At 31.5% G+C, this 26,139-nt stretch overlaps 1 protein-coding gene across 1 annotated transcript in view; it reads left to right on the top strand.

Annotated features, from left to right (window-relative positions):
• Window positions 1-24,839, top strand: part of LOC107444287 (uncharacterized) — an 80,251-nt gene extending 55,412 nt beyond the window's left edge. The window contains exons 3-4 of the mRNA XM_071185479.2: window positions 13,731-13,816; window positions 16,040-24,839. Of these exons, the coding sequence (XP_071041580.2) occupies window positions 13,731-13,816; window positions 16,040-23,324 (7,371 nt within the window). The 3' untranslated portion in view covers window positions 23,325-24,839. The remainder of the gene's footprint in view (window positions 1-13,730; window positions 13,817-16,039) is intronic.
• Window positions 24,840-26,139: the final 1,300 nt, after the last annotated feature.

Genomic DNA, 26,139 nt, shown 5'->3' with positions numbered 1-26,139 from the left:
ACTTCGAACAGTACTTAGACTCATTTGACATGGTTTGTTTTTAACTACTACTATGTAAGGTAAGAGAAATTTTAATATATATATATATAATTTTAATGAAAATTTACTGTTGAAATAACTGGAAATGATAACAAATCTATAGGCCAAAATGGAAATAGAATTCAATTAGTGTTAAAAGTAAAATAAGCTGTTTTATTTATATCCAAAATAAAAACGTTCAAATTACACTGAGGAACAAATAGTTAGTTACATTTTTACAAATACTTAATCTTGTTTAATTCGGGAGCGGGGATTCTTAATCTGAAATTAGTTTAACTCCTGAAGATGCAGAATTTTTTAAGTGATAGTTTTTGTAGAAATGTTCAAGTTTAAAAACGTTATATATAACAGTGGTTAACAACTGGCGGCCAGCGAAGCCTATTTTTGTGGCCCGCCAACTAAAATATATTATTTGTCCTTTTTTTGAGGACAATTTTCGTAAAAAAAAAAATCTATATTCGATTAAAATACTTTTCTTCCGTTAAATAAAACCTATACTCTTCGTTTCTGTGAAATTTAACATACCAACGGTGCAAAAAAACTTATTTCTCAGGTAAAAATCTACTTATTTTAATTTATAATTCAATATTTTTGTTTTGTACAACTTGATAAAAGTCTAATAGTAATATTTAATGTTCCTTCAAGCATAAAATGAATCCTATATAAAATTTTGATGAAGTTGCGGTCCGCCATTTGACTGGTGGTTTTAATTGCGACCCCCGGCCTCATGTAAGTTGGAAACCCCTGATATTTAACAAGAAGTCGCGTAAATGTTGCAACAAACTTTTAGAGAAGTTAAAACACATCATCAGGATTAAAATCGCATGGGAAGCCGTGCCCTAAAATGTCTTCGAACATGTCTATAGACGCTTTCCTATTATGGTCTGTTCAGAAGCACGCGAAGAAGCACATTTCCGGGCTTGGATTCCTTTGCAATTTTAATTCCAATGATTTACCTTAATTCTTCTATAAGTTTGTGACAACATTTATGTGATATATTTATATGATATATAACGTTTTCAAACTTGTACAGAGTGTCAAAAAAACGGACCACACTGAATAACTTTTGATCTAATGATCTTCATGTTCTAGGAATCAAACTTAATGGTTCGAGGATATGATCTTAAATATGCTAATTAATAGGAGCAAACGATATTTTAAGTTAGGAAATCGGACACAAAACTGTACTTTCTCTGAATAAACATACCTTTTCTTTCCTACGGATTTGAACTTCTGACCCCAAAATATAGGGGTAGCCGTAATCTGGAAAATATGTCTGGTCAAGAGACCGATCTAATGTTTGGACAACGTAGTGTTAATTTTACTTTTTGCATATTTCGCCATATCACGAGATGTTTTTCAGGAAAATTGAAGCATTTTTGAGCACAATTGTAAAAGTCGTTTATCAACAAAAATTCCATGTAAAGCATTAATTTTAGTAAATAGTTACTATTTTTGTATTATTTCCTTTATTAATAGTTGAAAAAAATTTGAATTTAACGGTATACAATTTTTTAGATAATTTTAAAGTGTGCCCTTTTTCATGGAAAAATACAAAATTTGAGCGAAATCGGAAGAATAGTTCCTGGTAAATCGAATTTTAAAAAAGTCGTGTAGTTAAAATTCTTTTTCGTGTCTGATTTCGTAACTTAAATTATTGTCTGCACTAATTAATTAGCATGTTTCAGGTTACTTCTTTGAACCATTAAGTATGAGTCCTAGAACGTGAAAATTCTATCATTAGACCAAAAGTTACTCAGGGTGGTCGGTATTTTTTTTTCTTTTTTTTGTGCAGCATTCATTTTGACAAAAAAATTGTCTGAAAATGTCTAGTTAAAAAAAACTTTATTTTGGCGAATGAAACCGATTGCAAATTTAAAATTGGCTATACCAAGGTATCTATGATCCGTTAAATGATCTCACGTGACAGAAAACCAAAAAAAAAAAAAAAAATCCCAGAGTAAACACATTTTGACCTGAGAGAAAATGAAATTCAAATAACATATGTAAGCTTTTAAATGTTCAAATTGTCAAGATTCAAATTAAAAAGAAAACTCTCGCAAATAAATAAAAACAAAAATTAAATCAAAAGAAAGTTATCCAGTTTAACTGCAGTTTTTGCGTTTACATTAATTAAATAAGTAGTGAAATAACTTTAAGGTTAGCATAATTTAAAATAATAATAATAATAATCACCCACTCCTCAAAATATTATTGCATAATTAAGCGGATTTATGTTATTCGGAATTTGTTATGAATGAAAAATAATTTTTTTTTTCAGAAATATCACGTTTTTGGGTTTGATTTCGTTACTTAAAATATAGTATTTACATGCAAATAAAATATAGTATTTAGCATTCAAAAGAAATATAGTATTTAGCAAATTATTTAGCAAACTTAATCTTGCCTAGATAATCTAGCATACTTAAATATAGCCTAGAGAATCTTAGCACATCAAAATGAGATCATTTTATATTTTGCGCATTGTACAATTAGGAGAATTTTTCGAAATACTTTATTATACTGAGAAGCTCCAACATATGTTCAACTCAACTCACCGACCTCCGAAATTGCAAGTAAAAGATACAAATATTGACCTCAAAAATAGTAAAGTAGAAACCACACTGCAAAAATCCTCATTGTATTAGAGTACAAACAGCAAAGACAAACAAAAAAATACTGGTCAACCATATAACTTTTGAGCGGTTGGTCGGAATTTCACTTTGTAAAGTGTTATAGCATTATCTCAAAGAAATTTCTTGAATTTTATATAACAGATAATTGTAACCACAATTAACTGTTACAATTACCTGTTAACGGCGGAATATGCATAGTTTGATTTTGACTTTTTGAGTTTGATTTGAGTTTGAGTTTGATTTGATTTTGATTGACACTTTTTCTGAAGAAACATATAAATTTTTCTATTACAAATTCGATTTAGAGAACAAAAATAATCCCTAAATCCAAATTTCGTAAGCACCTGACAATTGAGAAGCCTACAAGGACATATGAACATTTGGCATAATAAATGGAATAAACCCAATTTTTGGCATTTGTAGAAAAAGATTCAGTTAAAGCATTACTTGAGAATCGTGCTACCTTCACCTCTTTAGACCCGCAAATCTGAGCAATTTCACAAATTTGAACACCCCAACAACCTAGTCCTAGTGTTTTGAATTCAATTGGGCACCTGGGTCGCGAAGCGATCCCTATCCCATTCATCTGGAATTTTAACACTGTTTTGGTTGAGCATTAAGGTAAGCAGGCAGTAGCACCCCAAAAAATATGCAGTAGACAATTAACCCTTTGCATCGTAGACAATTAACCCTTTGCACTCGAGAGGTGACTGTCAGTCACCACTGTCGCCTGTAAATTACCCACCACTCTAAATATGACATTTTTTTCACGTTAATGTTTAGTTACCACTTAATTCAGTGATCTCCGGGTACTATAACGTAAGTTTGTGAAAAAAATCTTTCAAAACATAAGTGGTGGCGTCCATTTCTTTAACTGATGAAAGAGCTTCGAATGCAAAGGGTTTAAAGCCTTACCACAAGAAAGCTAGAACAAAGTGGCATTTTACATAAACTTTCGAATATTTTAAATGCAGTAGGGTGTGGAAAACTTTTTTAATTCAAATTTGTAAAGCAAAGAATAATTCATTAAAAACCAGATTCAGCTACCACTAGAAGAAATTTTACCAAAAAGTGTGAAAAGTTGGCATGTCTTAACCGAGGTGCCCACAATCTGAAAACATTATAGCATAGCAACAAACTTTTTATAAGACTATCGAAAATTTCATTTTCACTTCAGTCTTATCAAAACAATTAGAGGTTTTGCATCACTTCAAACAAAAGGAAAATAATTTTAGTATATGTGATTGCTTTAAAGCGTGGATATTTTCAAAATTTAGTTGCGTAAACTTGTATCGTACAGTGAAGTAAATACTGCGTTGCCGCTGGCCTTGGAAATTTCAAAAAAATGTTACGAAAGTAAAACAAATGCTGATAATTTAATTTCTGTGCAACTACCACTAAAAATTGTTTTCCCAAGAAAGTATGTATGCAAGAAAAATTCTAGTGTAAGCCTATTTTAATCTAAACTAATAAAAAGTAAATATGTCCCAAGATTCATAATATAAATAAAAAGTAGTAGTAAGATTTTTTTTCCCTCAAATAATAGCCAAAGAAAAAATATTTTTTTACTTTCGTATCTGGCTGTTTCAATTCAAATAAACGACACAATTTTGCTTGCAATAAATATAGCATTCTATTCCCAAGAAAAAAAAAATTTTTTATTCATTTAAATTGTATGAATTAAAAAACAAAACTTGATATTTGAACTTTCATCTACTTGAAAGAAATTTGCTTTCGAAAACAGAAATTAATCTTAGCACAGTTGCTCCCCAATAGGTGGAATTATTAAAAAATGAAAAACTGGTACCGTAAACCGGGGCGAGTCTACCCATTTTTTCAGTTTGTCAACTTTCAAGTGGTCAAACTTTTGTAAATATTAAAGAAAAAAGGCTTTTAATAGGTGCTTCGGAATCGCTATTTATCCCTCTTTAAAGCTGTGAAATCGATTTTAGAAAATATTAACAATTTTCGCTGTTACTGTATATTTTTATAGAACTTCTGACAAATCTCTCGTATGGGGCGAGTCTACCCATTCTACTAAAATGAATGTTAACACTGCAAATAATCGAATTTTACTATTAAATTGTTATTTTAGTTACTATATAGGATATTTATGAAGTAAAATTCATAAATTTATTATATATTCCATTTTTTAATTCATAAAATAACACAAATTGAGTATTTGATCGATTATCACATTTTGATCACAGTTTTGTTTTTATAATCATTAACATTATAAAATAACATTTTTGTTCTGATTATTGTTGATAAAAATAAATTAAAATTAATATAAATTTACAATTAAATAATTAATAAATAATAATAATGAAAGATTATTAACAAAATCGAAATTCAAACATTGGGAATCATGAAAAATTTCGTATGAACATAATTTCGAACCATCTGTAATAATAAATAATAATTTATTTAACTTGCATTAAATAAAGAAAGTAAATTTTGTAATATAAAAATTGAAAAAATAGGTAAAATAAACATATTTTATATTTACATTTATATTTAACCTATAAATTTTCTTATTAATGATAAATTTATCAATGCAGCATTAAAATAATATACTCAAATTCATTTAAAATGGCTTAATTTTAATATAAACAAAGTTCTAAATTATATTATTATGCTTTATTAAAACTAAATACGAATGGGTAGACTCGCCCCGCGAATTCTGGCTTTTTGTTTACAGCAGCAAAACTTACATTCTTTTTGTTTCTTTTTACATATAAAATTAATGTAATCTTAGTCTTAGATAAGTTTATCACTTAACCAAAGGGAAAATAGTAATAATAATAATATACTTACGGAGCACTAACTAAAAGTTTGCTGATTTTCAATACAAATCTCTCAAAAGACGTTTGAACAGGTCGGTTTAAAAGACACCAAATAAATAAAAACGGATCAAACTACTACAGCGCCATCTTCCTTAGAGTCTGAACTAAGTCTTCCGTCGGTAAAAAATTTTTTATTTGCAATTTAAAATAGTGAAAATTAAATAAAACTAAAATGGGTAGACTGGCCCCTGGATGGGTAGACTCGCCGCGGTTTACGGTAGCACAATTATTTCATCATAGCTTTTATCATATTGAATAGAGAGCGCAAAATTAACCTAAGTAGAAATAATTTAGGCTTACGCGCGTGTAAATTCCCTGGTAACAGCTAAAAGGCAAAAAAAAAAATTTTTTTTTTTGTTTAAAACTAATTTGCTTTATTGTAAATATTGCCAACTGTAAATATTGTTTAAAACTATTGTGGTAACAAACTCGGGTATTTTTCTATCTGTTGGCAACACTATTATTATCTATTTTGTTTGGTGGTCTTAACCTTTTCGGGAGGGCGAGTCATACATGTATTCGTACGGAACCAGAATAAAACTGAAAAAAAAAAATAAAAAGCGGTAGCTTAGCCCCTCGGAGCGCACAAAATTTTTGAAAAAAACCGGCCAAAAAATATCTATTTTTTATTTAAAAAAAAAAAACACTTTAGAACATTGTCTTTTCATTTGGTGGACAATTTTGATATACTGCGCTTTTGTTCCATGGAAAAAGGCTATATTCAGAGATGCCAACTGATCCGGTCATGCCAAAAAACGGTAAATAACTAAAAGTAAAATTTGTAAATATTTGACTATTTTTGCTTTCTTTTGACTATTTTTGCTTTCTTTTGACTATTTTTGCTTTCGTCTGCTTAATGGGTTTAGCATGACTTAAATACTTTCCTTCTTTATTTATTTAAATAAACTGAGCACCTGGGCCGCGAAGCTACCCCTATCCCATTCATCATTAAATTACATACAATAAGGTAAAATACATTGCTTTGGCAGACATTGTGGTAGCCATAAAAAAAAATCAAGCTTGTGAAATAATGAAACAATTTGCTTGTGAAATAATAAAACAATGAAATTTTCAATATGACAAATTGGCGTTTTTACATAACATTAAAAATATTGATTCTAGACTTGAATTAAAAATAAAGATAAAACATGATTTGATATGTACAATAATTGATTTTTGAAAAATGAAAGACATAATTGATGAATATAGACAAATCATATCTTGATACATGATAAAATAACATATTTGGAGAAAATGCAGTAAATATATCGTATCAGAGAAATATTGCTCATTAGATGCAATAATAGAATTTGCAAAGAATTTAACATGCATAAGTTGATAAATATATATGCAAAAATTGGCTATATTACCAGAAAATAAATTTTAACGTTATTTAATTTAACTTAACTAAATGTCTGCTGAGAAAAGTTCAGTAAATTTAACTTGAGAGTCTTGAAAATAAAAATAGAACTCACTGGGATTGAGAAGTTTCCCCGATGATTCCCCGCAGAAGGCGGAGCACTTCTTCAATTTTGAGCAATTCCTGTAATTCTTCGATTAACCCCTTGGGGACGGGTGATTCAGAAAAGCATTCGTACAAAATCAGAATCAAGTTGCAATTAAATAAAAAACGGTAACTTAAATGTAGTCGTTACTAATTTGACAGACTTATTTTAATTATTGTTAGTTTAATCATATATATAATCAATGTTAATTCAAAGTATAACTAAATAGTTTTATTTTGAACAAAGTAATGGTGAATTAAATAAATCAAAAAATTATAACTCCGCCTACAAATAAACTGCTAAAGAAATACTTTGATTACCAGTTTTATCTTCTTACCCTGATTGATACGGTTTTTGCTGTCACGTATATGTGACAGTCGGCGCGAAAGGGTTAATGACGCTAATCTATGAGCAAGTTTAGGCTTCGAATTTGATGTTGCTCGAGGGCTCCTTCTGCTGGGTCAGGTATCGCACCCAGTATAGTTGGTTGTGTGGTTTTTGTAACAATTATAGCATTTTGGAGGTGTTCTGTCTTTGTTGCATTCATGAGACCTGTGATTTTCAGAGCATTTTACACACCTTGCAGGTGCATTGCTTGCGTATGTCCATAATTTTGGCAGTTGTATCAGTATATTGGTCCTCGACCTCCTCGAAATCGTTCGATTTTGATCGGGATGTGCTGTCTGTCGTGGACTTCGAAAACTCTATGGTGATTCGCCGTTGATGTTAGGATTAGGACTGGGCTATAAATCGATATATCGCGACATATCGATTTAACGCCTGCATCGGCAGGCCGATACAGCGACTTTCGTTCCAGGCGATGCATCAGAAATCTGATTTAAGCCGTCGAGTAAAGAAGATGAATGATATAGCGATATACGATATAGCGATACAAGACACGCAAGGATCTCTTACGTTCCGATGCCAACTCGCGCTGGGGAAGACGATGTTCGTATCGTTATATTGAAACGGCCTTGATTGATGAGCGGTAGAATCAGAATCAGTTTTCAGAACATATATCGTGATCTCGCATGTTCGTTTTCGCTCCTCTTAGTTTTTTTTTTTTTTTTCTGTTTTGTCACGACTTGACATCGTTTCTTGTAGATTATTTTCAGTGGGACTGACTTTTTGTGATCGCCGTCGTTACCCTGTTCTGAACGTAATCTATTATTGAAAAGAACAAATAAAGAAGTGTTTCTTAATTAATTAGGTAAATTTTTTTTTGAAACAAAACTTTCTTTTTTATTTTTAAATGTGAAAAATAATTTTGATATTCTAAGTTTAAGTATTATTTTACATGATTGAATTTATTACAAACGGAAATCTAATTTAAGGTGCCCCTAAAGAATTAAATTAAAAAGTAATTAAATTTGTTAGGCTATTTTTTACTTTATTTTAACTTTATTTTAATTAAATTAATTAATTTATTTTAATTTTATTAATAACTTTTTGAATAAAATAATAATTTAATGCGTTTTTATTAATGATTTCAAATTTATAAATCTTTAGTTGTTTTCATTTTTATAAGTAAAATTATAACAAAACTTATTTTTCCTCTTTTGGATTTGGACATAAGTCAATCAACTTTGTTTATTCAAAAAAATTAGTAATGTTTGCGATTGCGACTTCTTTTTTTAAAGTCATTTAGCACTTCGTTTTATTAAAGAGTATAATCGTGTTTTTTAATTTTCTTTCAATATTGTCAGTTGAATATATCATCGAATATCATAATTCTTTTGTTTTTATTTTTACGAAATTAAACCTTACTTTGTTTTTTCGTTCAGAATTCGGTAATTATTCAATTTAACTTTATTATTTATGTGAAGTAATAATGATAAAAAATAGTGTTTTTTTGGAAGTGTTTTTTTTTTTGTTTAATTTATTTAGCACTTTGTTTTAAGCATACAAATAATTTTTAACGAACTTGTTTTTAAAATTTTCCTTCTATATTGTTAGGTAAATATATTGATAAATTTCAATTTTATTTCTTTTTTTATTATTTACTTTTAAACTAAGAAATCTTTCGTTATTTGCGCAATCATTTTAAGAAAATATAACATTAATATCTTTATCAAGCAAAACATATACATCAAATTCATACATTGATTTAAATCAATCTGAGTATGAAGTCTTGATAGAAATCTGACTTTCTGCGCCTTACAAGTAAATGAATTTCAAAAATATTATATCGCGATACATCGCTATATCGCGATGCAAAACAGACAATGCATCACGATATAAAATTTCTTATATCGCCCAGTCAAAGTTAGGATTATGAGAAAAAGCGAGAGGAGTCGATAGGCCTCTCCCATTCTCTTCTTAAACTGCACTATTTTGAAGGTTTCAATATTGTTTTTCTGTAATTCTGTATTAATGGCATCTGTATCAAACTCCACAGGCGGGCCCCGGACCAAAACCTTAATAAATCTGGCTTGCGGTGTTATTTCAGGTTTGCTGGGGGGATCCCGTACTTTGCCGGTATCCTCCTTAGGTTTTGTTGTCGGCAAGATAGTGGCGTCATCTGTTGAGTTCTGTTGGCTAGAAGGACAGCTGTTTGTAGACATGAGTGTAGAATTATCTTCAATTATTTTGACTGCATTTTGCTTTTTCTTCTTCTCTTTTCTTTTCTTTGCTGGTGGTTCTGTATTATTGTTAATATTGACGTCCGTGTCAGTTTCTGCATTCGGTGTTGTATTCAGGTTTTCATCTTTATTTTTCATTGTTATGTCTTCAGTGCTTTGATTAGTTTCAGTCATTATTGATTCGACTTGAATGGATTTTTTATTCGTATCCTTGTTTTCTTCTGCTTGAAAGTTTTTCTTCCTCCATCTGACGTGATAAGCTGCATTTGTCAGTTTTAGGAAGTATGAGTATTCATAGTCTCCAGGGTTACTTGACCTTATTTGAATTGGCAGTTTGCTAAGTAATTTATCTAAACGAATCAGCTCCTCTGTATCAAACTGAGTGTAAAACTCTTTAAGATCGTCAATAGGTTTATGTTCAACTGATGGAAAATATCTTTTTGAAATCCCACTGGTAGCAATGATTTCTTCTAATGACGTGGATTCTTTGCAATGCGACGGTGAATTACGACCAGAAAAGAAGACCTTTCCACCACGAGCTGTTTTATGATACGGCATGACTTGAAAAAACAAAATGGCGGGCTCAAAATCCCGACAATCAAAATAGCCAGTTGTCAGTATTGTCTTTCTGGACTCAAGAACCTGACGCGATCAAAATCAGTATCACTCACGTTCAGGATAATCAGCTTCAAATCAGCATGACTGGCATCGCAAGGGAGAAGAGGACATCAGTAGAGCATGAACAGCATCAGTTGGCAGCAGAAGCCCAACTTTCGATAAAGTTTTGTGCATCATGACTTAAATACCATAAAGTGGTGAATTACATAAGAATAATAATTATTTAGAAATAGTGGTGGATAAAAATCTACTAAATTAAATTTATTAAACCAAGAATCCCAAGTGATAAACTACCACTTTAAAATATATATTTGCTGTCCGGAGCAAGTTGGTATCTCGGTATATTTTATTCTTGAATGAATAAGTGTTATAGGTTACAATCCTATGTGATTGATAAATATCATTAAAAAAATTTTTTTTCTTAGCCTTCACATCGTTATTTTCAATTCTCGAGTTCATTCATTATTTTCGATTATATTCGAGTGTGAAAAATTATAGTAGCATAAAATACAACGTGCTCGAATTATCTCGAGTGTGCACAGTTTGGCCTGTTTAGACCTCTCGAATTACCTCGAACGCGCAAGTTAAGGGATTGAGTTTGGACAAAGCTTAGTTTTTGCAATTTAACAGTCTTGTTTTTGCTTTCACTTTAATTCTTACATGTCTTATAAATTTCAGTTCAAAGTGTAACTAAATAATTTTTATTTTGAATTAACCGTTTGAGAGCTGAAGAGTTTTCTTATATATATACTAATAGTGCGGAATGAAATGTGTAATAATTTCATCGCACAATAAAACTCACAATTGAGTAAAATGAATAAAAACTGCAATTGATATGAATTCAACTGCTCTCAATAGATGTGAAAATTATACTAACCAACAGCAGCATCTCCGCATTTTCGGTACAAAACAAGAGACGCGTTATCGCACTTCTCCGCATTTTTGGCACATAACAGGTGAAGCGCGATAGCGGTTCTCCTCACTCTCCGGTTAAGTAGTGATATATTAAGTAAATCAAACTATTATTACTCCACCCCCAAATAAACTGTTATAGAAACATTTTGCCTACCAGTTTAATTTTTTTTACCCTGATTGTGGCCTTCCTGATGATTCATATCTGACTCGCCCATCTCGAAGTGGTTAAGTAAAATTTCAGTAGTGATAAAAATTAGTTATGTGCTAAGTATTTATTTTGATTCATTTTGTAAGGTTATTTTAAGTAATAATTTAAATATAGCTGAATAGTATTTAATCTATCCGCCGGTTTGATAAGCGAACATTTAAAGACGGATGTAAACTCATTAAATTTGTCTAACAATATATTGTTACATAATGTTACAACAATAGAAATGTTATTTTAAAAAAAATAATACAACTTGAAACAACAATTTTTGCGAGGAAATCGTCGGGGCTAGTTAGAGGCAGTGAACACCCAAAACAGCGGAGACCCTTACACTCTTAGGTTTTTTTTTTTTGGCAGCACGTTGTTTTGCAATCGTAAACCCAAAATTCGGTGGGCTGTTCAACGGTGGTTATAAAATAAATCCCCTTGCCGTCAGACTAACTGTGAGAGGTTTTCAGGGCTTTCTCTCTCCGTGTCAGGCAAATACGAGTTACTTCCATCAAAAAGTTTTCCACGAAGGCAAAATTTCTCCCAATACTTGATCCGGGAGCTCCCTTGTATTTTTTACTTGGTTCAAAATTACAAGGTTAAAGAGTTGAACATTCGTGGTCTTAAATCCAAACTCGGTCGGCTGCTCAAAGAGAGGTGCGAAAAACTATTTAGAGCTGTGTTGGCTACAGACTACAGTACTGGCATAATATATCCTCAGTGGTTAACGGATCATGGGTTACATTTCCCTTGCCGCCAAGAAAACCGTGGAAGGATTTCATGGTTTTTCACTCCATGTAATGCAAATGCGGCTTAGTTCCATCAAAAATTTCTCCACGAAGGCAAATTTCACCCAATCATTGATCCAGGAGTTCCCTTATATTCTGGGTTGGGTTCAAAATTTGAAGGTAACGAAGTTGAACATTGATAGTCGTAGACCCAAAATTAGGTCGGTTGTGCAACTATAATTATAAAATAAAACAAGTTATTTTTTTAAAGAAAAATGGGACTCATCTCTTTTCAGTTGGTCCGTAGGAGGTACGTATTCTATCAGTCTTCATAAATGGGATATATAATACCTCTCCTCATCAAATTATCATCAAAAAATCATCAAATTAAGATTCAGATCATCGTGAAATGATACAAATTATACTTATATTCTAAAACCCAATTCCTTTTCAAACATGTGGTGCTTTTTTTCAAATATATACCGCCATGACAAATAGTGCCAACTAGGTAGTCGGGTAAGTGAGACGGGAAAGTTTGAAAATACTGTAATGTGTTGTTTAATGCTTAAATGGGATCAATTTAGTGAATTAGCTAACAGTCTACTTGGAAAGTTTGAAGGACTTATTTGTCCCATAAATTTCGAATGATCAAGAGACTCAAAAAAAATTTGACATAAAATAACTTAAAAACAAATGACAACATTAATAACACTTTGATAGTAAAAAACACTAATTTGCAATGTTTCAGAAGACACATTATTTCATCGAATAGTTTCTATACCATAGATGCACTTGTTCAATTATATAAGACCTCTTCTTCCATTCCTTCTTATCCTACTAATTTGAATCAGATTAGATCCATGAGTTTATTTGTCCTAATCACTCCCAGAACTACATCAGGTTGCTTTAAAAGGTCATCCCGCAACAAACTTAGAAGGTGTTGAGATGTAGCTCCATTCGTATTGCACTTTGTAAAAATCTCCACCTTCTTGTTACCTCACGAGAATCTGATGGTCCTTAAGTGACCGAAAGTAAACTGTTGATACGACTATTAATTATAGCCGTCTTTAGTATGTATCATGTTAACTTGAGTTAAAATTAGATAACACATATTAACGTTAAATTAAGAATTTAATGATTTAAAATATTCTTGATTACATATTGATACCATAACATTAGGTAATACAAAAGGGGGAAAGAAGCTAGGATTACTCACCAGGGCGTCATATCTTAATCTAGTCACCTTCCAACAGCTAGGTAACGCTTCTACTGATTCCTAATTGGGTGCAACCCCTACAGCAAGAAGGAACTACGCCAAAAACACCCTTTGGCTCACTTTATCGATGTTTTTGGCGCACTAACTATATTGGGACTCCTTGCTCTGCATCATCCCTCCCCCGCCACAGGCGAGGGAATACCGAGAAATTCATTGACGCACCTGGTGAGGAACCTAGTTCTCTAAAAGTGAAAAAAATTAATTAGTGTCCAAAGCAAAGTTCATGAGTTCAAGAAGTTGTAATCCTTGACGGCATCTTCTGGCACTTGAAACAATGTCCAGCTGGATCTCACTAGCTAATATCCAAGCTAATGCTTCGTCTCTCGTAGTCAGATGTAGGCTGCTGAGTACTTTTGGAGGAAGTGGTGAAGCATGTATTTGAGATGCAGCTGTTTTTGGCAACGAAGGAGGTTGTGGAGGAATCCTACCAAATGATAAAACTGGAGGAGCAGGGAAATCCAGTTGAAGGAACCATGTGAGTGGGAACAGTCATTGTGGCACCAACAGTACGTAGAGCCTTAGCAAACACTCGATGAGATGATCAGCAAACGCTTCATGGGAACGATCAACAAACATTCGAGGAGGATGGTCAGCACACCTCCTGGTGCAGTAGCTTTGAAACCAAGACTTCACCTTAATTGTGCTAGCAGGCAGTCCTAATTCTCGCTCTATTTCTTCTCCGTCATGACTAAACTCTAAATGCAAGTATAAGTAATACCAATAGCTTCGTAAGTAAAAATATCAGTTAGTCCAATGGGACCAAAATTAGCCAGGGAACACAGGCCCCCGCTGAGCATCCTAGATTTCCCCCGTAATTTAAATGATTGTATTATATAACTTTATTATTTAAACTAATTTGAAATGAATTCAAGCATTTGATCAGGGTGTTAAAACCAATTTACAAATAAACCTTAAGTAAGAAATAAATTATTTCATTACAACTTTTCCAGGTGATCAGACTGAAAAAACTAAAATAAACTTAACCTATCTCTTAAAAAATGTTTTTACATAAAATAATTCTACTATATACAATTTGACCTGCAAGCATTTGAAACAAGAAAATAAAATCGCGTAACTAGAATTTTCAGCACGTGCATAATTCAATATAAATTTTTTTGAAACTGATTAATTCAAAAATTTTTTAAATATCTCTGAAACAATTAATAAATAAATGGATTTAAAAAACATTGCGCGAATGAAACTTAAAACTTAAGCTAGATTAATTAAGAGGAACCACGCCAAAATCACCCTTTGGCTCACTTTATCCATGTTTTTTAGCGCACTTACTATTTTGGGACTCCTTGCTCTGCATCACTGTGTTAAAGCAGTTAAGTCCTTCCTATTCCTCTCAAATTTGAAGGCAGTAGCTGGACCTTCACTGGCTTCTATACCATAGATGCACTTGTTTGATTACTTAAGAACTCTTCCTCCCTTCTCTCTTATCCTACTGATCTGAATCAGATTAGATCCATGAATTTATTTGTCCTCATCACTCCTCGAACTACATCAGGTTGCTTTAAAATGTCATCCCGCAACAAACTTAGCAGGTGTTGAGAAGTAGCCTCATTCATATTGCAATTTGTAAAAATCTCAAACTTCCTGTTACCTCACGAGAATCTGATGATTCTTAAGTGACCGGAAGTAAAATGTGTTAAAGCAGTTAGGTCTTTCCAGTTCCCCTCAGGTTTTAAGGCAGTAGCAGGACCTTCACTTGCATCTATACCATAGATGCACTTGTTTGATTACTAAAGAACTCTTCCTCCCTTCTCTCTTATCCTACTGATCAGAATCAGGTTAGATCCATGAATTTATTTGTCCTCATCACTCCTCGAACTACATCAGGTTGCTTTAAAATGTCATCCCGCAACAAACTTAGCAGGTGTTGAGAAGTAGCTTCATTCGTATTGAAATTTGTAAAAATCTCAAACTTCCTGTTACCTCACGAGAATCTGATGATTCTTAAGTGACCGGAAGTAAAATGTGTTAAAGCAGTTAGGTCTTTCCTGTTCCCCTCAGATTTTAAGGCAGTACCTGGACCTTCACTTCTATACCATAGATAAACTGGTGATTGCCTTCAAGTAATGACAGTAGAGTTGAGTTGTTGAGTACAGTCAAAGGTTTCTCACTTGATTGAGAGGCAGCAGTGCTGCTAGTTTATCAGATATATCATTATATTTCAGATTAGCATGAGATAAAATATTTGAGATGTTTATTGCTCAAAAACGTTTTTTTAACGTCAACTCAACGTTTTTTTAATGGATAGCAACAGGAGTGGAGTTTATTTTTAACCTGAAGTGAACGTGTGCATTTTTCTAAAACAGTATGCAGTATGATCGAATAAATTTTAACAATTAATTGTTTTTAGTACAAGGAATACACGTAAAAAAAGGTTAATGTTTATAAAATCTGGGAAAATTTTTATGCCAAGATGAATTTATTTGAAACTTTATTTTTATTTTGAAATATTATGCAAAAACATTTTTTTTTTGTTGCAGAAATCTTGAAAAAGACCAAACGAAAGTTGATTTCAAGAAACAAAATTTTCTGCATATTAATTGCAAAGGTAAATTCCAGTAATCCTTACTTATTTAAAAAAAACTTTACCTTTTTGTTATTTTTGAAATTTTCTGATAAATAATATATTTATATGGGAACTTCGAAAATTATCTCTAACTAAATCGTTTTTCTTCTTTGATAGATTGCTTCGATTTATGATGGGTAAAAAAGATCTGAAGATCGATTTTGAAGTGCAAAAGCTATTAATGTTGCTGATGAAATCAGAAAATGCATCAATCGACCAATTTTTGCAGTTTGATGGAATAAATCAAAGACGTATTTACAGAAATATTTTGATAGCAATAGAAATTTCGATTGAAATCAATGATGAAGTTAGTTTTAAAGCATTATCCAGTATTTTGGCATTACTAAGTGATGTAAACATTTTCCCCAATTTAATTTCTTGCTTTCATTTTGATGATAATCCCTTTAAATTGACTAATGTTGTTATAGTGGCTTGTAAACACAATCGATTAGAAATCTTGAACCAAATACTCAGTGATGATTCTACGATTATCAGTGATCTCTCCACTAAAGTTGATGGAACTTTTCCTTCGCCTGACGATAATGATGAAGAAAGTCACAATGCCTTTTATTATGCTGCGCGCTCAGGAAATACGAAACTTCTTGAAGCTTTAATGAAGAAGTGGCCATTGGATTATTTTTCATCACATGCTGAAGAACTGTGTTTTCTTCTGTCAAAAAGCTTGAATGAGTTATTGTTAAAAAATGTTGATGTTTCAACCGAAATGAAAATATATATACATAGTTTTTTGCTTGATAACTATTTTCAGCAAGTCATTCCATCAGATTCAACTGATTATTCTCATGACGATATCCAAGAAAGTTTGTCAGTTATTTTGGAGTATAGTGATTTATATCAAACAATGAACAAAACGAGCGAATCTAAGATCATGCAGGTGTTCTTAGCAAAACAGATTGCACTAAAAATAATGACTTTAAAAAAATTGCTAAAATCTACATATGACAGAATTCCTTGGGAAGAAATGGAATTTCACTTAATTTCCTTTATCCGGTATCTGAACAATCAAGGAAGTTACATCAATTGCTTTGTAACAGAGAATGACTTTGTGAAATATCTTAATAATTTTTGTGAGTGTCTGGTTTATGAAACCAAGGAAATTAATAAAATTGACAAGGAAGTGTTAAGTAAGCTTCCTGAAAAATTAAAACGTTATGATGTAGTAACAAGCATCATTTCTAAATATCCGCATTTTGAAGAATTTTACCAAAATTATGAGGTAATTCGTGATTATGAATCTCTCAATATTATTAAAAAATATGTGGACGTAGTGACTGAAGTGAACAGTCTTGAAAATAGTGGAAAAACTGTCATCATTAGAGCCTTACAAGTTTTGGGAGAGAATTTTAAAAATACTCTTGAATCGCCAAAACTCTCTCCCGCCACTAACGATTTTTTGATGGTGTTCATACCAAACAAAACAAATACTATTCTAAAATTTTTAAGAGATTCTTTTTCCCATGGTTTTCCTTTATCAACATGTAAAGATATTGAGGAACTTTACGGTACTAAGTTTTACACATTTGTTCAGAATGATGTGAAAAGTTTAAGTTATGCTGTAACTTCAGTTCTTCAGAAAATAAAGTTTCGAACTGTCAGAACTTTATTGGAGAGAATTTGCAACTGCAAAGACATTGGTGAATATAAAGACATTTCTCGCATGATTCGACTTGTATATTTTGAGAATGATATAACAGATATTTTACCAAGTAACGACAATACAGTAATTACTGTATTAGAAAAATTAATTGCTGACTTAAGTAAAATTATAAAAGTGAAAACACATTTTGAAGAGAGCATATTTTCAGAAATAGCAGATATAATTGGTTTTGAAAAGAGTTTTCTAAATAGGTCCAAACTTGAGTTGGAGTTCTATCTCAACACGCTATACGGTGCATCGATCCCTAACAGTATACTGAATAATTACACCATTTCCATTCGAAAGAAGAATATTAAGCAATGGTTAAAGGATATAAAACCTGTAATGGTTCCAGAAAGCTTAACAAGAATTGGATATTTAACTAATGAAATTTTCAAGCATATTTCGTATAATGAAGATGAGCAGGGCATTTCAAATATTTATTCTATAGTTTTGAAAATATTTTACATTACTGAATGTCAAGGAGATGAAATCAAACACCTTCAGGAACTCAAGAAAAATTTTACGAAGACTAAAAAAATAACTACTGATAATATCAAAAAAATAAAAAACTCATCATTAACGTCTTATCGAGAAATCTTGTCAGATGATATTACATCTTTGAGAAAAATAGTACGTGATCATAATTTATCTGAATTTAACACAGAATCCTTTTTCATCTATAAAAATGATTTCAAAATGCAAGTGGAAATTGAAATGCTTATATTATCAATTTTGTCTAGCTTAGAGCATTGCAATCTTTTTTTGATTACGACTCAGCTATCTAACGAAGAGGGTCCTCTATTAGTTGGCAGATATCTAAGGAATTATCTAGCTCATGGAAATGCTGTTGTGGACGTTTTAATGGATTCCACTCAGTCATTATTTTTATTTGCTTTGAAGATTATCAAGCATGATATTTATCGTAAAGGAAATTTTAAAATAAAAATCATAAAGAATCTATCGAATGCAAAATCTATTGTTGAAAATCAAGAAAGTTTGTTTTGTGCTTTGTCTAACGGCTCCTTAGCTAATGTGAAACATTGGATGAAAGAAGGAGCAGATATTTACGGAAGGGAACCTGACAAGAAAACAGCTTCACATTTTGCTGCAAAATCTTCTAACATTAATATTATAAAGTTCTTAATTGACCGCGGATTAAATCCAAAGACCAAAGATGTTAATGATACAAATATTCTTCACATAGCAACTGCATCAGGATGTAAGGATGCAGTTTCTTATATTATAGAAGATTTGGAAATATCAGTTGATGAAAAATTTAATTATAATCAAACAGCTCTTCATATTGCAGCAGAAAATGGGTTTTTTGATGTCGTTGAAATTTTACTTCATCACAAAGCTACAATCAACGTTGGTCAGTTTCATGAGACGCCACTGTACAAAGCTGTAATTAATGATAAAGCAAAAACCGCTGACTTATTACTTCAAAATGTTCAGGATATAAATTCAATCCGACATGCAACAGGAAAGACCTTATTACATGTTGCTGCTGACTTGGGACTCAAGAACATGGTGGAATATTTACTCAGTAAGGGAGCAGATGTTAATTCTGTATCTGATACACGGGTCACACCATTGCATAAATCTGCTTACGCTGGGCATGTAGAAATTGTCTCATTATTGATTTCTAATGGGGCAATCGTAAATGCTAAGGATTCAGCTGACAACATTCCACTTCATTTTGCTGCTTTTAATGGACAGTCATCGACTGCTGAAGTTTTGCTAAAACATGGTGCCGATTTCAATGCTTTTAACAAAGAAAAACTTTCACCTTTGCAACGAGCCATTTTGAATGGACATTTAAATGTATTAAAATCTTTTATTGAACACGGAGCAAGTACTGAAGATCTTGAAAGACGGGGTTTCCCCGTATTTAAATATGCAATCCGTCATAAAAACTTAGAACTCATAAATATTTTAATTGAAAATGGGATGTCTATTAACATAAGGGATCCTGATGGCTGTACTCCTCTTCATCAAAGTATAAAAAATGGTTCGATAGATATTTCTCTGAGATTGATTGAATGTGGAGCCGATATTAATTCAGCAGATAAATTCAATCTTACTCCTTTGAGCCTTTCTATCAAACTTGGTTATTTTGAAATAGCAGATAAACTGTTATCCGAACAGGCAAATATTCATTCTGTAGATTATAAAGGACAAACTTTATTGCATATGTGTGTTTTAAATTTTAAAATTATGGATTCTATGGGTGAGGAATATTTTACAGAGACCTACAATGACTTAGTCTCTAATCTAAGTAGGTTTGACATTTTTAAAAAGCTGGTAGAAAGAGGAATTAGTATTGAAAGGGAAAATATCTTTGGCAGAACTCCTTTGCACTTAGCTTGCATCTCAGGCTATGATGACATCGTTCGATATTTAATCCCTAAATTAGTTGACATTAATGTGTCCGACAAAATGGGATATACACCCTTACATCATGCTGTCAAAAATAATAATCTGAAAGTTATAGATATGCTATTAGCCAGTAAAGAATGTCGTTTGGACTTCAGAACGTTTAAAAACGAAACAGCTCTATGCTTAGCTGCAACCAACAATTACACTGAATCAACGCGACTGTTGATCAAATATGGAGCTGATGTGAATGATGGGGATCCACGTCATGAAGCTCTTATGCGGGGATATCAGGATATGTGTATAATTCTTCTAGAAAAAAAATCAACCAATATCGAAAAGCAGTTTAAAGATAAATCTAAAACGCTTCTTTGGTACGCCGTGAATAAAGGTCTAAAACGAGTGGTATCTTTCGTTCTAGATAAAACGAAATTTTCGACGTCAGATGATTTAAATGAACTCTTATACTTTGCCATTCAAGGGGGTTACGATGACATTGTAACCATTTTATTAAATCATGGAGCTGATGTAAATTTTGTTTTTAAACCAAATTGTTCCCCTTTGCATCTAGCAGTGTCTTGTGGACATTCCGATATCATTAAATTATTGTTAGCAAGAGGAGCAGATTTCAATAAACTGAATTCCGATAATCAAAGGCCAGTTGATTTGGCTGTATTTCTGGGTCATTTGGAATCAGCACAAATATTTTTTCAGAAACAAATTATAAACATAAATGAAAAAATCCATGGCGCCTCTACTTTGTTAAATTTAGCTGCTGAATGTGGACACCTGAACTTATTAAAATTTCTCACAAATGGTGGTGCCGATTTAAAAGTAATTGGAAGTTTCGGCTTAAAGCCCATACACACAGCCGCTCAAATGGGACAATTGCATATTGTTAAATACTTCATTCAGCGTGATGAAAAACTGTTGACAGACCGTGGGAGTGCAAATATGACTCTTCTTCATTACGCAGCTTGTGGAGGCCAAACAGCAATTGTTAAATATCTAATTGAAAAAGGAATTGATGTCAATGATGAGTGTGACGATGGATTCCGACCAATTCATTTTGCAATAAAGTTTAACCATGAGGAAGTAATCAAAGTATTGCTTAACTATGGAGCTTTTTATGACTGCATTAGATTGTATCAGATTGAAAATAAAGACATTAAAGGAATCCTTCTGATGACAAAAGAACTTTTTCATTCAGTTATAAGCAATAATATTTCAAAAGTTATATCACTTGTTGATGAGGGTGCGTGCATCAATGCTAAGGATTCAACAGATAGTACGGTTTTGCACTATGCTGCAAGGAGAGGTCACGCTGAAATTACTCAAATTTTGGTAAAAAACAACGCAAATCCTAATATATTCGGTGAAAAGAATGCAACACCTCTTCATTATGCTTCAGTCTATGGCAGAAGTGAGGTAGTAATAATTCTATTAGAAAATGGTGCTATATATGATGCAATAACAACTGATAAGAAAACTCCACTTGATCTATCATCAAGCGAAAGTGTCAGTGATCTATTAAAACTAATCGATAGCGCTTTCAAATCTGTGCAAAATGCTAATATTGAGATTTTAAATACCCTTGCAAAAATAATGTATTCCGATGTATTAAAATCGATTATGTGTACAAAAAATAAAAGAGGAAAGACTTTACTGTCTTGTGCTATTGACAATGATTTTCCTGAAATAAAACATCTCCAGCAACTATTTTTCCTTTATTCTGAGACCTACAATCAAATTTATAATCATTTATTTATTAAAGAAAATTTTTATGATCATATAAGCAAGCAAACAAAATCGCTGCAGAAAATTTCTCCAACTCATGTTTCAGATAATCCTGATTCATTAGAAACCAAGGAAAATTCAGCAATAATATTGTATAAACAGGAGAAATATCAAGAAGCACTTGATATTTTTCAGGAAATGCTTCAGAGGAAGATAAAGATATTTGGACTAGGTAACATTCGCACTCAAAAAACACGATTTTATATTGGTTCCATTCTCCAAAGATTTGATCGAAATGAGGAAGCAATAGAAATTTTAGAAGATGTTTACGCACAACAAAGCATTTTATTAGGATTAGATCATTTTGAGACTTTGATCACATTGTGTAGTATGCCAGTAGTTTTAAATGAACTTAAACGGTATGATGATGCACTAAATCAAAATAGTATTATGTTGGAAAAATTTCTAGAAATGTTTGGTTTAGAAAACCCTCTGACTATACACTCTCTGGAATTACGAGCAGATATTTTGACAGAAACGGATAAGTACGGCGAGGCTCTATCTTGCTGTAAATGTGTTTACGAATACAAAAGAAGAGAGCTAGGGCCTTCTCATCCAGACACTTTAATGTCACTTTTTAAAGTAAAGTCTTTGTTATATTATCAAAGTTCATCTGATAAAGCTCTCAATGACTTGCAAGATTTTTTAAAAATTCAAGAAAATGTTTTAGGTCCAAATCATCGATATACGCTAATGGCTGAGTATGAATTAGCAAAACTGTCATTCAAATGTCATAGATTTAGTGAGGGTTATAAAATAGCTAAAAGATATGTCGCGAAACTAAAAGCTATCTCAGGTGAGAATGATTCAAAGGTTTTAAAAATGGAACAATACTTAGAAGAAATGGAAGATGGGGTTGATATATTCAATTTACTAACATCAAAGTATAAAGCTCCGAAACCAAGCTCATCACTTATGCAAGATATGTATCAATTTGAAACTTTTGATTCTGAAGGCACAACATTTCTTCATTTTGTTGCAAGGGAAGGACACACGTCTTTAGTAAATTATGCATTGCGGGTTGGATTCAATGTTATGGTTGTAACCAATACAGGAAATACGGCACTACATATAGCAGCGTCCGAAGGTCATACTGAAATTATCGAGTTACTTCTCATGCACGTTAAAGAAACTAACTTCAAACAATTAACTGCTTTTATAAATGCTAGAACAAGAAATAGTAGAAATTCTGCATTGCATGCAGCTGCAGATGTTGAAACTGTCAAGACTTTGCTCATGTACGGTGCCATCTATAACATACGAAATAAAGATGGTAAAACACCAAAAGAATGCGCAACGGTAGACAGCATTTCTGATTTTCTTCAACTAATTGAGGAATTTTTCATTGGTGCCTTGATTGGAGATGGCAAAATAATATCTAAATTCAAAAAACTCTGTCCAGAAGATAAATTAGCAGTTTTAAATGCAAGAAATGAGTTACATCACACAATTCTGCAAGTTGCTGAGAATTATGGGTATAAAGAAATTATTAAAACCATTGAACTTCAACTGCAATTAGAAATTTTTTTTTCGAAAATTGTTAAAACTTTAATGCTTCCCAAATGCTAATGTTGGTAAATTGTATTCTATACAACAATATACTTTATGGTACATTATGAGTGCCTCCGAAGCAATGGGATGACGGAACTTGAATAAATTTGATATTTTTACCTTAAAATATCTGTGTAATAAACCATAAAATAGACCATGTTAGTTTTAGATAAGGACTTTTTGCAACTAAAATATAAAACAATGAAATAAGAGTAAATTTTTGTCTAAATATGTTTGATAAATATATTTTTGTAATGATTCTTATAATGCATGCAGCATACTTTGCATCTAGACCAACTCATATCTTATATTTTTTGTATAAATGGTTTTTCAAAGTTGAAGCTCCATTTCAAAATATGTAATGTTTTTACGAGTGAGGTTTTACTAGCATCCAATCTGGTTATTTTTATGATTTTTAGGAAAGAGTTTTCTTTTTAACTGTCAAAGTGTAATAACAATTGGAGAGCCTAGTTGAATAGATGTAGCGTTATATATATTTGGTAAATAAATTCATGAAACGATTCTTATAATGCTTGTAGCAGGTTTTGCCTCTGGATCAATTCATATTTTATATTTTTTGTATAAATGACTAGCAAAGTAAAAGCTCCTACTTAAAATATGTAATGTTTTTACTGGTGAATAATTCTATCCATTCTGGTAATTTTTTAGAAAGAGTTTTCTTTTTAACTGTCAAAGTGGAATAACAATTGGGGAGCCTAGGTGAATAGATTAAGTGTTTAAGTGCATTTTCAAAGTGGAGTAAGAAGAAAATACGGTGTCCAAACTATTTTGCTATAGAATTAATAGAAGGTGGGCTAATACTTTTGTGCCTTATTTAAACTACCACCGCCTAATTTAAAAATAAACTTATGCAATCACACTCCCAAAACCAATGTTTATTTATGTTATAATTAAAATTGGAAAGTAAAATCGAATCTGTTACAAATAGAAAACCCACAGTGATTCGACCAATTTAAATTATTTCTCTTGTTCAATTTATATCTTTCTATAAATGCTCCTATAAATGTCACTTACTCGCGTCATCGACTCATCTTTTCTATTAAATTCTCAATTGCAAGCAGTATTTTTTAATGTTGGACTGTAGTTAGCAAAAATAATCGATTGTTTATCAATTATTTACCTGTTTATTGTTATTATATTATTATTATCTACCTATTTGCCACTTAGTGTTTACAACAAAGTATATGCTTTAATCCTTGCTACTAAAACCAACAATAATACTGCCAAATGTCACTGCCACTACTACACAACTTATCTTGAAAAGGAACATTTGTAAAAAAAAAATAATATTTCATATTTTTCTCTTTTTTTTGGAGACCAGCGGTTTCTGAATATTGTTCCTCGAAACCCAAAGGTTCCCAAAATTAAAATTTTTTTAACCAGTTACGATTTTTGAAACCTGTAATTAAAATTATGTCCAATTAATAGTTTATTATTTAATTAATGTTTGCGTACTTTGTGTGAAACTTTTTAATTGAAATGTTTGTGAAGAAATAAATTCCTTAACATTGTTTTTCATTTCATTGTCTTTTCTTATAACAAAAGAATGAATGAATTAGAAACAAAAAATATGCATTTTGGAAAAATTACATCAGCATTTCGCATCGAATAAAAATAAGCAAATTCAACAATGAAGAATTATTTTTCTCTAATAACCATTCTCATCGTTTTCATTTCAATAAAAAATGATATTTCAGTTTATTCATTTTTTAGTTTATGAATGCTTTAAAATCAAATTTTTAAAAAAACTATAGTTGCCTCTGTAGGCCTATGAATTCAACAATCTGACATGAAACCTAATTTTAACACTGGTATTGATAAAATAATTTGTTATGATGAACGATATCATGATACGAGAAAATTTCATTCATGCACTAAAGGTTTTTGGAATAACAAATAAAATTTAGATCAATTAATATTTTCAAAATAAATAATAGTGTTTCGTTAATTAATAAGATTACAATTGCTGATGAAATTTATTCATTAAGGGTTGGAACTCTGAGTCTCGGGTCTAAAAGAGACTTGACCATTTAGGGTACCACTGCCAAAACAAATTAGGAATCTCTCAAATAGATTATCTGATGTTTCTCATTTATTTTTTTCTCTATTATAAAGTGTATAAATATTTGTGAACTTTTTCATGAAATTATCTTATAAATCGGAACTGTGGTTTTTGTTTCGAGCATAGCTCAAAAAACTTATTTCAGAAAATAGTCGTAGTTCAAGAATCATGTTTTAGAAAATAGGCACAGATGAATACTCATATGTAACCCCTTCATACCTGATACGGCAGGTTTCAAGAATAGTCTGAAAATTGTATTAAAGTGGCATCTTAATTTTGAAAATTATACATACTTTTAACCATTCTTAACTGATAAAAATATTTTTATTTCTTTTATCGTGGTGCGAAAATTTCAAAACTGATTCTTAACTGATTAAAATATTTTTATTTTGTTTATCGTGGTGTGAAAACTTCAAAGCTAATTCTTAAGTGTTAAAAATATTTTTACTTTCCTTATCGTGATGTGAAAACTTCAGTCATTCTAAAAAATGACTATTAACTTTATGAAATTTTAATCAGGTTTGAGAAAAGATTGTTACCATTGTTTTCCTGGTTTTGAATACCCTCTATTTGGTGATGTGCCTTGAGTCTGAAGAGGTTAAGACAATAGACGTAGCTCAAACTGTGGATTTCAAAAAGTAGACACAGCTCAAAATACGAATTTTGAGCTGTACAAAATACCCAACACACAATACGCCTTTCGATGATAAACCCAAACTTTAGCAATTTTACAAAGAATTTCGCCTACTT

This window comes from Parasteatoda tepidariorum, chromosome 5 (assembly GCF_982258835.1).
Source record: "Parasteatoda tepidariorum strain Cologne lab strain chromosome 5, Ptep-v5.0, whole genome shotgun sequence".
NCBI classification, from domain to species: Eukaryota; Metazoa; Arthropoda; class Arachnida; order Araneae; family Theridiidae; genus Parasteatoda; species Parasteatoda tepidariorum.
This window is presented reverse-complemented; position numbering and strand designations above follow the sequence as displayed.